This window comes from Spermophilus citellus, assembly GCF_964194105.1.
Source record: "Spermophilus citellus genome assembly, chromosome: 4".
Lineage (NCBI taxonomy): Eukaryota > Metazoa > Chordata > Mammalia > Rodentia > Sciuridae > Spermophilus > Spermophilus citellus.
In genome coordinates this window covers 45,544,634-45,558,272 of record NC_138185.1, presented here as the reverse complement: position 1 = coordinate 45,558,272, position 13,639 = coordinate 45,544,634, and the positions used below count along the sequence as shown (strand labels likewise).

The following is a 13,639-nucleotide window of genomic DNA, read 5'->3' as shown; positions in this document are numbered from 1 at the left end:
AGAGGTAAATAGGGAGCCAACATCATGGGAACAAATTTTTACTCCTCACACTTCAGATAGAGCCCTAATATCCAGAGTATACAAAGAACTCAAAAAATTAGACAATAAGATAACAAATAACCCAATCAACAAATGGGCCAAGGACCTAAACAGACACTTCTCAGAGGAGGACATACAATCAATCAACAAGTACATGAAAAAATGCTCACCATCGCTAGCAGTTAGAGAAATGCAAATCAAAACCACCCTAAGATATCATCTCACTCCAGTAAGATTGGCAGCCATTAAGAAGTCAAACAACAACAAGTGCTGGCGAGGATGTGGGGAAAAGGGTACACTTGTACATTGTTGGTGGTACTGCAAATTGGTGCAACCAATTTGGAAAGCAGTATGGAGATTTCTTGGAAAGCTGGGAATGGAACCACCATTTGATCCAGCTATTCCCCTTCTGGGTCTATTCCCTAAAGACCTAAAAACAGCATGCTACAGGGACACTGCTACATCGATGTTCATAGCAGTACAATTCACAATAGCAAGACTGTGGAAGCAACCTAGATGCCCTTCAATAGACGAATGGATTAAAAAAAATGTGGCATTTATACACAATGGAGTATTACTCTGCATTAAAAAATGACAAAATTATAGAATTTGGAGGGAAATGGATGGCATTAGAGCAGATTATGCTAAGTGAAGCTAGCCAATCCCTAAAAAACAAATGCCAAATGTCCTCTTTGATATAAGGAGAGTAACTAAGAACAGAGTAGGGAAGAAGAGCATGAGAAGAGGACTAACATTAAACAGGGATGAGAGGTGGGAGGGACAGGGAGAGAGAAGGGAAATTGCATGGAAATGGAAGGAGACCCTCAGGGTTATACAAAATTATATACAAGAGGAAGTGAGGGGAAAGGGAAAAATAATACAAGGGGAAGAAATGAATTACAGTAGAGGGGGTAGAGAGAGAAGAGGGGAGGGGAGGGGAGGGGAGGGGGGATAGTAGAGGATAGGAAAGGCAGCAGAATACAACAGACACTAGTATGGCAATATATAAATCAGTGGAAGTGTAACTAATGTGACTCTGCAATCTGTATACGGGGTAAAAATGGGAGTTCATAACCCACTTGAATCAAAGTGTGAAATATGATATATCAAGAACTATGTAATGTTTTGAACAACCAATAAAAAAAGTAAAAAAAGTAAATAAATAAAGGGTGTAAAGTTTTAGTTATGCAGAATGAATAAGTTCTTGAGGCCTAATGGGCAACATGGTGTCTATATTGTAATGTTAACAATATATTGTTAATGATACTATATTGTAAACTTTAAATTTGCTAAGAGAGTTGATCTTAAATATTCCCACCACAAAAAAAGTACAGCTATATGAGGTGGTGAATATATTAATTAGCTTGATTATGGTCATTGTTTTACAATGTATATGTGTATCAAAACATGTTGTACACCTTAAATATATACAATTATTATCTTTCAAAGCTGGAGAAAAAGAATCAACAAAGAATAAATAACTAGCCTTCAAAAATGTTTTTAAAAAACAGAATGAGAATGCAAATGAGTAGTTTTATGTAAAGGAACAGCAACTCTGAATTACTTTGTCATTTAAAATCAAGGTTTAATATTGTAGGCGATCTGGTGAAAGGTATTTGGATGGAGTGTACCTTCTCAGTGAAAATTTTCAGTTTACACAAGTTAATTATAAGTGTGAAATACCTTTGCTGTAGAGATCTACCCAACAGAGGCAGTAGGAGAGAGAGAAAGAGAGACAGAAATGCACACACAAGTCATCAAAAACTGTGTAGAAGTTTGTGCACAGCAACATTGTTTGTAACAGCCAAAAACCTAAAGCCAATCCAAATGTTCATCAACGATAGAACAAATAAATTACAGTGTGTGAGTAACATGGAATATTATATACAATAATGCCACAACAAGGGTCAGTTGCATAGCATAATACTGGGGGAAAAAGTCAGACATAGAAGAATATATACTCTAATTTTATTATTATAAAGTTCAAAAACTAGACGAAACTAATCTGTGATGTTATGGAGAATAGGAGTTACTTTGGAAAGGGAATGGAGGTGGGGCACAGAGAGGACTTCTGTGGGCTACTGATAATGTTCTATTTTGTCTCCCCACTTCCAAGGCTGTGACTCCTGACATCATTCCCCCCCCCCCTTGCACATTCTGAGAGTTAGCTTTCATTTAGTTCTTCTGAACAGAAAAGGTTCCTATATTGGCTTTCAAACTTTTCTTCTAAACTCAAGATAAGCCTTTCAGAATATCTTCAGAACACTAAACCCCAAGATGCTTGGGGGGCAGTGGGGAGAAAGGGACAGGTTTATGGTCAGATAATTCTGTGGAATATACATCCTTACTTGAAAATCAGTGTACATTGGGCAGGGGATGTGGCTCAAGCGGTAGCGCGCTCGCCTGGCATGTGTGCGGCCCGGGTTCGATCCTCAGCACCACGTACCAACAAAGATGTTGTGTCTGCCGAAAACTGAAAAATAAATATTGGAATTCATTCTCTCTCTCTCTCTCTCTCTCTCTCTCTCTCTCTCCCTCCCTCCCTCCCTCCCTCCCTCTTTAAAAAAAAAAATCAGTGTACATTAACATGTTAAAGGCTCTTGTTTAACTGTATGTAGCCAAATATTTCTGCATGTTCTTTTTCCTGTTTAAATTTCGTGTGCCCCTGCTGGAGCACACTTCGAGGATCACTGCCTCTGACCCTTTCACCATCTGTCTCATGTACACTTGCCTCTGGATGCCACGTGGATGCATCAAATTCATTCCCCCAACCACAGCCCAACTTACTTTAGAACCTCTTTTTTCTCCTACCTGCTGCCTATAAGTGTCACCACAGTACCTTGTCACTTTAACCCTAAGCACAGAAGTGACTTTACATGCTTCCTTCAGGCTCCATATGAAATCAGGTTTCAAGCCATAGGGAGCAATCTTCACCTCTCTTTGCACCCACTCTGCTGCTTCCCTCACTGCTGACCTTTTTCACCAGGTTGATTACACTGGTTTCAGACCTCTAATTCAGGTTCCACTCTTACTCCTGAAGTCATACTTTACATCCTTGAGCACACTGAGCTTCTGGAACAGAAGCATGTTTTCCCTTCCTCTCACTGCCAGAATTAGAACTGGGTGTCCTTTCTCCACTTGCTGTAGTAAAAGCTTATATTCTGAAGCAGGGGGCACTGTAAATGGAACCCTTTATTCTTGGCTAATGACAGCTGCTAGTTAGTGTTGATTAAATTGAAATCTAGTGAAATGCCTTCTTCAATATATACGTTCCTCCAATAGTGGACAAATAAGTAACTAGTGCCTTGCTAGATATAGTGTTTTAGTAGTTCACTATGTTATTTTACAAAGTAGTTCCTGGAGAACCATAAAAATTTTGGTAGGTAGTATCCTTCCTTTCTTCTCTTATTTACCTCCAAACTAACTTCCTTAAGAATTTTCCTTAATTATTCTTCACAGAAAAAAATAACATTAAGTTGATTTTGTTTATTCTGTTTTGTTATGAACACTAACTCTAAAATAGTATAAAATAATAGTGATTAGTTTTCCTAATTCTGAATGAATCTACAGACCATTTTTCACAACACTTACATCCAAGTATAGTCATATTTTTTGTTCCTTGGAAATTTGCTTTTGCACTTAGGCAAATCTCTCTTGCTTAAAAATTCACCAGGAAAATAACCAGGCATAGTATGATATTATGTAGTCAAGATAAAATAGTTATTACGATTAAGGTTCCCTCACAAAATTATGGAGAAGTAAAACATATTATTGCCTCTCCAAAGTTTCTAACTTTCAAAAAGAAATGTATGTGTTTCATTCCTTGTGTGCAGGCACCTCGTGCAGAAGCTCTCACCATCCTGGGTTCCCTGGTGTGCTTTCCAAATACCTACCAGGAGATCCCTTTACTACAGTCAGTGCCGGAAGTGAATGAGGTCATTACAGGAACTGAAGATGTCAAGGTACGCAGAGTCTTTGATTTAACCTCAAGTAGCATGTTGTAGTTTTAGCTATATGATTATATCTTCCGTTCTTATATACTATCTACTTATTCCTGAAATTTTGTTTAATCTTTTAAATGCTTCAGTAGTTATTTTCAGAAGTCTGTTTTAGGAGCTATAATGTATCACATTCAGAGCATATTGCCATTAGACCTAATAGTTTATATTCCTTGGGTATTTTTTTATTAGATATGTTTATTGTGCCTAGGGATCATAATTATGTAATGAATCATCCTTTGTAGTAATTTTATTAGATTAGTTATGCTGCATTAGTATATCAAATGAATTTATAAAGAATAATTGAAATAAGCTAAATACTCAATCCCATTGTTGACCTGATTAAATACTACTAATAATTTGAAATTTCAGATCATTTCTTAGAGAATAAAAGTAAGCATTTGTTCTCTCCTCAACTAGCTTTTGAGGCAAAAAGTTAAAAAAAAAATCCTCTGCATTAATCAATCAATCTATGATACATAATTACAATATATAATTCAATATACAGTGTGTAATCCAATTAAAGTAAAAGAAAATGGAGATTTTCCTATCTGGAGGTCTAATTGCTTTGTGAGGCTTTCATTGGATATCTAGAAACACTCCCTGAAAAGACAAGCCCAATGTTCCTCCTTCTCCAGGCTCTCCTGAAGGAAAAGTTTCCTCAGCTCCCTGGTCCTTCAGTAGCTCCTGGTTGCCTGGAACATGATCAGAACATGTGGGAAACCAACCATGACACAAAGTTTTTATTTTACTTAATTTTGTGTTTTTAGCATTACCTCATAAATATTTTACTGAAGAATGCCACAGAAGAACCAAATGAATGTGCAAGGTAAATGTTGAACAAGAGGTAAACTATTTTAGAATTTTAAGATACACTTTTATGTGTAAACAGTTAAGGTTAAAAAAACACGTTCTCTCACATTTGTTTTACACACATTAAAGTGCAGTAAGAATCATGTCAGGAAAAATTTTGCTTGATTATTTAAAAAGTTGTCATTACTAAGTGAAAATAGTAAGATATACACTCTCTTGTCTAAGAAAAAGTACGATTACAAATATATATATGTTTTCCATAAGAAGGAAAATGGAAGGATAAACAGTTTATTCAAATGATGTATGTACGTATAGGGTAGTGATTTTTCAACTGCTGCTGATTGTGTGCCCCAAAAGACATTTGGCAGTTCTGGAAACATTTTGGTTGCTTCTGCCAGGCATCTGAAGCTGCTAACAGTTTGTGACCATCTAGATGCTTCTATATCTGAATTCTATACATTTTAATATGTAATATTTTTTATTTGAACTTTTTTCTATTTTCCATTATATTTCTTTATTGATTCATAAGTTTTTAGATGTATTTTTCTTAATTCCCAAGCATATAGTTATTTCTGTTTATCTTTTTACTACTGATGTCTTTTGCATTTGGGATCAAAAATCTCTTTGTCTTTAAAATTGCTGAAACTTGTTCTATGACCCACTATATAATCAGTTTTTTCATATGTTTTATATATTGTTGAAAAGAATGTATACATTGTTCTCTTACTGTTGAACATAGTGTTCTAGGTGTATCCATTATATTAATTATTTTAAAACAAGTGCTTCATATATTCTGTATCCTTTCTGAGTTTTTTTTATCAACTTGATCATTTACTGAAAGAGATATATTAAATTTTTCTTCTCTACCTAATCTCTCTCTCTCTCTCTCTCTCTCTCTATATATATATATATATATATTAAATTTTTCTATGATCACATTTGTTTGTTTTTCCTTGTATTTCTGTCACATTTGCTTTATATATTTTGAGTTTGTTATTAATTGCATACAAGTTTATAGTTTCCCTTTTCCTATAGTGAATCAAATCTCATATAGTAATCCTATTTATTTCTAAGGATGATTTTTTTTATATTAAAGACTACTTTATCTGATACTTACAACTATTTTATACTTTCTGTTCTTTTAAACTTTTCTTTCTGAATTTTTCTCTTTCAGATACCTTTGTTCAAACTATCTATATATATCCATATATATATATATATATATATATATATATATATATATATATATATATATCTGGATCTTATAAATTTACCTGTCTGATCTTTATCTTTTAACTGAAACTTTGGTTTGTTTCTATTCTTCATAATTACTGATCTGTTGGATGTATTGTCATCTTATTTAATACTTTGTTTTAGTTGAGCTTTCTCAATATTTCTTTCATTTCCTCTTTCTTGCTGTCATTTCCTGCCTCCTGTTTTTTTTCTTTTCTTGATTTTTTTCTCACAATCTACTTAGTTCTCTATCTTAAAGAAACCATAAACACCTTTTTTTAGTTATTTTAGAGATTATCATATAAGTTTCAAGGATATATACCAGTTCTGAAGTTAGTTTCTCTTTACTCTCTTCCTGTACAATTCCTGCTCCTTAGAACTTAATTCCCTGATTTAGCCCCTACTTCATTGCCACTGCTCCTTTCCTATCTCCTGTGTTGACCTCTCCTTCTCTACCTAATCTCTGAATATTAGAGTGAATCAGTGTTTAGGACTGGGCCTGTTTTTTTTCCATGACTTCCTGGGTGCTAATGAGTCTTTGTATACTATTCTAACCAACCTTCAAATGCCGTCTACTTGCTTACGATCCTAATTTATTTACCTGGATCTTTAGTAAACCCCTTATATACTTAGGCTTACATATTAAACTGCTTACTTGACATCTCAATTTGGATGTTTTAACATATCCAAACTTAATACAACCATAACTGAATTCCTTTAGTCTGCCTTCCAAAACCTCTGCCTCCCCTACAAGCCTGACTGCCCCTTAGATATCATTTCAATAAATGACACCACCATCTACTCAGGTTTTAAACCCAGAAATTTGTAAGAAATCTTTAATTTCTCATTTTTCCCACACCTACCATATTTACACCATCAACAAGTCTTGGCAATTCTTTTTTCTCCCCTTTTTTCTTTAGCATAGAAAGCCAAATTTCTGTAGAGTTAAAAAATAGACAAAAAACCAAATGCTGAATTTTTTCTGTGATATAAGAAGGCTGATTCATAGTGGGAGAGGGAGAAGGGAGCATGGGAGGAATAGACGAACTCTAGATAGGGCAGAGGGGTTGGAGGCGAAGGGAAGGGGCATGAGAGTTGAAATGCTGGTGGAATGTTATGGTCATTATTATCCAAAGTACATGTATGAAGACATGAATTGGTGTAAATATACTTTGTATACAACCAGAGATATGAAAAATTGTGTTTTATATGTATAATAAGAATTGTAATGCATTCTGCTGTCATATATAAATAAATAAATAATTGAGGAACACCCCCCCCCCCCAATAAATAGAATCAAAATGTGTGTGGTATGATCCTATTTTCCTGGCAGAATATCTTGTTCTAGCACAGTGTTTAAAAAAAAAAGTAAAATTAATTTTGAAAGTTGCATTAAAATATATTTTAAAGTAAAATGCAGGGTTTTTCTTATGTAAGTAGCAGACATTGTACATATAAGGAAGACAATTGTAAACTCAGTTTTCAATAATTTACTAAGATTTGTATTTTTTACTTTTCCTCCAAACTTTATCAAAATAATAAAATGTAATAAATTAGTTTTAATAAAAATAAGTGATATATGAGCTGTGATAATTAACAGAAAACATGCCACTCACTTCATAAAATATTTAAATACTAATCATTATCAATGTTTCTATTTTTCCTGAAAATTGATCTGTTTGAAGTTCCCTATCTACTCTCTCAAGAAGACGTTCTGTTAATGTATTTTTTTATTTTTGCTGCCTTGAATAAACAGATTTAAAATATTTCTCATTTGAAAATATTAAGGAAATATATCATTTCATAAGCATTTTTCTTCTTTTCCTTCTTTTTTTAAAAAGATGCATCGCTATTTGCTCACTTGGGGTCTGGATCTGTGAAGAGCTTGCACAGTGTACCAGCCATCCTCAGGTGAAAGAAGCCATCAATGTGATAGGTGTAACTTTGAAGGTATTACCAATTCTTGGTACTTATTTCACATTAAACTATCTCCTAAGTATTTTTTATTTTAGTTTAAATCGAAATTGTTTGTTGCCTCCTATGTTACAAAAAGGAGATAATTCAGAATTCCTTTTTTTAAGAGTCCTGTCAATATGCTATGAGGTCACCATGGCTGCTTACCCCATTGGCAGCTACCATCAGTCCACTGATAGTCTGTTCTGATAGCCTCGTGTCCAGATGAGGTTCATCTCGTGCTGGGCAGGTCCTAGGACAAGGAGGACAGCTGTTGTCTGTTGGTGAGGGTGACATGATAGTGAGATTTCATGTCCCACACTCTTCAACATGACTGAGAAAGACCCCCACAGCTTCCAGTTTAGAGCACTGAGTGTTAATACATCATTGTGCTGAACTTTCAGTATTTATAGGACTTCTTTCTTTGCTTTGTTAATGAGAAGAGTTATCATTTATTGGGCCCTCAAACAAGGTCAGAATAATGATAAATTTTCTAAATGCTTTTTTGAGTATTTATGATAGCTCTTTAAGGTAGATGTTATACTCACCATTTTATACCAGAGAACATCAAGACCCAGAGAAATTAGGTTTTAAGTCTAAGGTTATTCAGGTAAAAGTGATGGAATCAGCATTGAAAGTAGATCTGTGTGATATTAAAGACATAACTGAACTTTTAATTATGCTGGTAGGTTGCTTCCTAAACGAGAGCTTCAATCCTGTGCTATCACGGTTCTTACTTAAAAATGTTGGTAAGGTTAGCATTGCCATAATTATATTTTCAGAACCAGTGAGCACCTTGTCCTGCCAGACACTGTGCTGAGAGCTTTGTGGTAGTTCTCAGTGGCAAAGTGAATGTCCCCATTTTACCATTGGAAGAATTGAAATTCAAGAGAGTTAAGGAACTTATTTAAGTGTATGAGACCCCCTAGCTGAGTCAAAATTAAAGCCATAAACCATCCATCTGATACCTATGTCCAGGCCCTTCTTGCCCACCCTTCTTTGCTGCTTGCCACGTGCAGCTATAATAGCAACAGCAATCAATAGCTGATGCTGGAACAGTCATCATCAGACCAGTGATATCCCCTGAGTTCATCAGCTAATTGTATTCCCCATCCTTGGCTAGACATTGGGCCCTCAATGATCTGGACCCCGCTGATCAAACTCAGGGCTTCTTGTTCCCCAAGTGTACCTTTGACACTGCCCCATCACCTTATCCTCCCTTTCTCTCCTCCACAATTGCTGTGGTGAGTGATGCCAGTTACATCAGAGGAGGTAGAAAAATTCTTGCTGTGATTCCTGTGATGAAGAATGGAAAACTATTTAACCACAGTACCATATTGTGAGTGTTCTTTCTGGACAGGATGCTGGCCACTGGCCTTTGTCATCATACTCATTCCTTAGAACCATCCTGTGAACCACCTGTACTTCACAGATGGGAGAAATGTACTGACTGGGAGCCTGAGGAACTTTCCAGGTCAAACCCAGGATACTCTAGCCACGTGTGTGAGGATTTTGTACACCAAATGCAGAACACTTATGATTCCCCAAGCCACAAAGAAATATTTACATGTGATTAGTAACAGTAAGGTCCCATTTCATTTTTTAAATATCTTATTTAAGGTAGATGTTTATCTCAATCTAAGATCTATTTTTCAAATTTTAATTTTACTTAAATTTAGACATATATTTAATGCAAAGTGTTTCCCCCATTCCTATTCCTTACCTGGAAAAACTGTTTAGAAGTCAATAATGTCATTCATAAATACATATATGAATATATATGTATGTATATAAGTTTATAGTATAGAAGAGGGAAAGAAATAGATAACAGAGTAAAGGGATAAATGGATTTTCTTCTTTGCATTTCTGTGACTTTTCAAAGTTTCTACAGTTCTTCTGTAATTAATAGGAAAAACATAAGGTACCCTAAAAAATGCAATTAAAGGTACTGAGTTCTTATTCTGTTAGACAACCATTAAGCACAGTCCTACTGAGTCCTCCCCGACTCTGGATAGATGCTCTCTTTTATTTAGAAATAAAAGAGAAGGAGCACAAGGAAGAAAGGAACTGGTTCCAGCTTGATTTAAGCCATTGACTTAAGCATATTGACTTTAAGTCCTGTTTTCTGGGGACACTTCCATGTGATTCCTGTTTAAGGACATAGTGTATAAATCTAAGAAGAACTGAGGACTACAAAGGAAAGAGTTACCAGAGAGAACAAAGGAACTGGCAACCACTTTGAGTCAAAGGACTTGAGGGAGTCTCTGAGACTGCCAGGAGGGAGAAAAATGAAGAGGCTACAGTAGCAATGGTTTGGGTTTCCTGCTCCCAGATGGTTTATACTGCAGAGAATACAAGCTCCTAGGACTCTATAGTTTCCAGCATTGCCTTGCTTTAACTGAGCCCTTCAGAAACAGCCAACAGAGGTGACCCAAGTGTGCTCAGATGTGGGAGGGGCACAATCAGCCATGAACTGGGGAGGTTTTCCCCAAGGGGTGTTAATGTAAACATGTCTGCAGCCACAGTGAGTGGGCTCAGCCTAGTTGGGCTACTGTCCAAAGAATTTCACTCCCCCACTTGTTTGCATTTGGTGGGGCAGCAGATGAGTGTCTGGTGTGTGGTGGTTCTAGGCTACCAGCACACTCAGAAACTCTGGATGTTCCACCTTGGAGGACTGAACTATAGAAATAGAGAGGCAGGGTTGGGGCTGTAGCTCAGTGGCAGAACACTTGCCTAGCATGTGTGAGGTACTGGGTTCAATCCTCAACACCACATAAAAATAAATAAATAAAGGCATTCTGTCCATTTACAGCTACAAAAAAATAAAAATAAAGAAATAGAGAGGCATAGGCTAAGGCTCAAGCAAACAGCTCATCCCTTCCTCTCTGAGCAACCTGTTCTCAGCCCCACCTACTGCTCTTTCCCCTACCTGCTCTCCCAGGCATCATTGACTTTCTCCTTCAACATGGTGTGACCAGGGTACTAGGACAGGGTACTATGCAGGACATACAGAACCAGGACAGGTCCCTGCCAGCCCCATGACACTGTCAATTCTTTAAAGTAGAATCTGCCTGTCCTTTTCATCTTATTCCTTTAATTCTCTGCTTTTAATTCATGTTGGCACATTGTCAGTTTTCCTTTGCTGTGTGCTGGATAAGTGAATGAATGACTTGTTTCATCTCCACCATTCCCCACCTCATTCTTATATGTCAGTACTGCCACCCTTATGGTAGCTTCTACTCTTCCTGAGGTCCTTTCCTACCTTAGTACCTGTGCCCTGATACTCCCCACACAGGAAACCCTGCCTCTCCATCTGCATTCTTCCAGGCACAGCTCAGCTCTTTCCCCCTCCGTAGTCTTTTTTCTGCCTGTTGTGTCTCCCCCTCTCTCTGCCCAAAGCTCTTTTGTCTTGCCTGCTACAGGTCTCACCATTTTCTTCTTGTATATTTCTAGCTTCCTGAGTTAAGAGACTTGCCAGCATCCACTCACTTTTTCCCAGTCCCTCAGCATTTTATCTTCCCTTAAGCTTACCATGCACATCCTTCAGGAAGCCATGCTAGGCATTAGGTATAAAATAGTGACTCATAATATGTAGGAAAATAATCAACATGTCAGATAGGTCCTGACAGCCCTAGTGCCATGAAGGATATATAACAAGGATGAGATGAAACTGAAGTACTGGAAATGGTAGGCTGCCAATCATTTGGATGAGTGTGGTGGCCTCCTGCAGGAGATGACTTTTTTTGCCAGAATCAGAAAGATGAAACAGTGCAAGCTCCACTGAGGTTTGGGTGTTCAGGCAAAGCTAGGAGTAGGTACAACAGCAAAGGCAGAAAAATGCCAGGGTGTTAGAGAAATGGAAGAAGGCTAGTAGAGATCAGGTCATCTGGGTCTAGATGGCTGTGGAAGGTTATGAAGAGCTATGCGTCTACCTCACACCTCTCAGGTAGTGCCTATCAGTAACTGTTTATTCTGTAGAATTAAAATTAATCATCTTTTCCTTACCTTCTTTGTCATCTTGTGTGCTTGCCACTGGGGTACTAAACATTGACCTTTCAGTGTTATTTGTATTGTGCACATGTCAGTTGGTGACTACTTCATGTGACTTGAGTGAGTTTTTCTAGTCCGGTGACAGATCACTGACAAATTTTTCTGCTCTAGCTAATGAGTGACAGATAGTCTTGTAACCCCAGGTTCTGGCTAGGGAGAAAAGGACAGGGTGCCCTTTCGTGTTCCCCCAGCATAGTAAAGTAAGGTCTTTCAAATACTGCCTCTTCGACATCTATCTCACAAGAAATGGAAGCATCTAGAAGATGGTGGTGGTAGAGACACACACCAGACTCAGGAGTGGCATTCAAAGTTAATGAGTGTGCCATAACTCAAGAGTTACATTCTCAGAGTCTCTAATTTTACGGATTATAGTATGTTAAACATATAGGCCAAGTTTCATTTCAGAATATAGAAATTTATTTGATCAATCCCTTTGTCTCTATGTATAAAATGAAGAGAACATCTACCTTACAGAGCTGTCAATGAAGATTTATCAATAAGAGAATGAGTAAAATTCTTGTAAAAGGTTCAGTGGATTCCCTAAGTACATGCATGAAAACACGAATGGTGTGACTCTACTTTGTGTACAACCAGAGATATGAAAAATTGAGCTCTATATGTGTAATATGAATTATAATGCATTCTGTCATATATAACAAATTAGAATAAATTTTTAAAAGATGGAAAAAAAGTGATGTGAAAAAAACTTTTTGTAAAATCAGAGTAATGGGAGAATTGGGGAGTGAAATTGATGAAATTATGTTTTATGTATGTACAATCATGCTGCAATGAAACTAACTGTTCTATATAGTTAAAATGTACCAATAAAAAAAAATAAATGCTGAAAACAAAAAGGTTCAGTGGATAAGGGACATTCAGCAACATACTCTATTATGTAATTTCCTGTAGTTGGGGAAAAATGGTTTATGTGAGCTGAAGTTTTTCGATTTCAAGTGATTAAATGGCAGCTATTTATTTCTATACAAAAGTTGTATAAATTGACATAGTTAAGCTAAACAAGAGCCAGTTTTAGAATGGTGGTGTGATCATGTATGACTTCTCTGTTAATCATAGTTTTCATCAATTTTATGCAAAACAAATATACTGTAATCTGAGAAGAAGTTTTATTCTTCCTTAGGGATAATACACCTGTCATGTATTTATTTTGGAATTTTGTTTCCTTTTATAGTTTCCTAACAAAATAGTGGCTCAGGTAGCCTGTGATATTCTTCAGTTGCTGGTTTCCTACTGGGAAAAACTTCAGATGTTTGAAACCTCTCTGCCTCGGAAAATGGCAGAAGTAAGTCCTTTTCCTTGAATGCTAAAACATACACATTTCCTTTTTAGTATATTTGATATCTGATTAATTAGAGATTCTCAAATAATTACTAGAGAACCAACCATTAAATTGCGATGTGGGTCTCATAAGAGCAAGCTGGACTTGTTCTTCTCAGCTATGATTCTAGGCACTACAGAAAGAAGCCAGCAGTGTTCCAGGGCAGACACTGATACTTGGGGAGTTTGAAAGGCAGATACATCCACAACAAAGAGAC

At 36.5% G+C, this 13,639-nt stretch overlaps 1 protein-coding gene across 1 annotated transcript in view; it reads left to right on the top strand.

The window, feature by feature from the left end:
* The window catches only part of RALGAPA2 (Ral GTPase activating protein catalytic subunit alpha 2), a 322,071-nt gene that overhangs the window by 179,143 nt on the left and 129,289 nt on the right, over positions 1–13,639 (top strand). The window contains exons 26-29 of the mRNA XM_081292835.1: positions 3,873–4,001; positions 4,808–4,866; positions 7,925–8,033; positions 13,276–13,390. Of these exons, the coding sequence (XP_081148961.1) occupies positions 3,873–4,001; positions 4,808–4,866; positions 7,925–8,033; positions 13,276–13,390 (412 nt within the window). The remainder of the gene's footprint in view (positions 1–3,872; positions 4,002–4,807; positions 4,867–7,924; positions 8,034–13,275; positions 13,391–13,639) is intronic.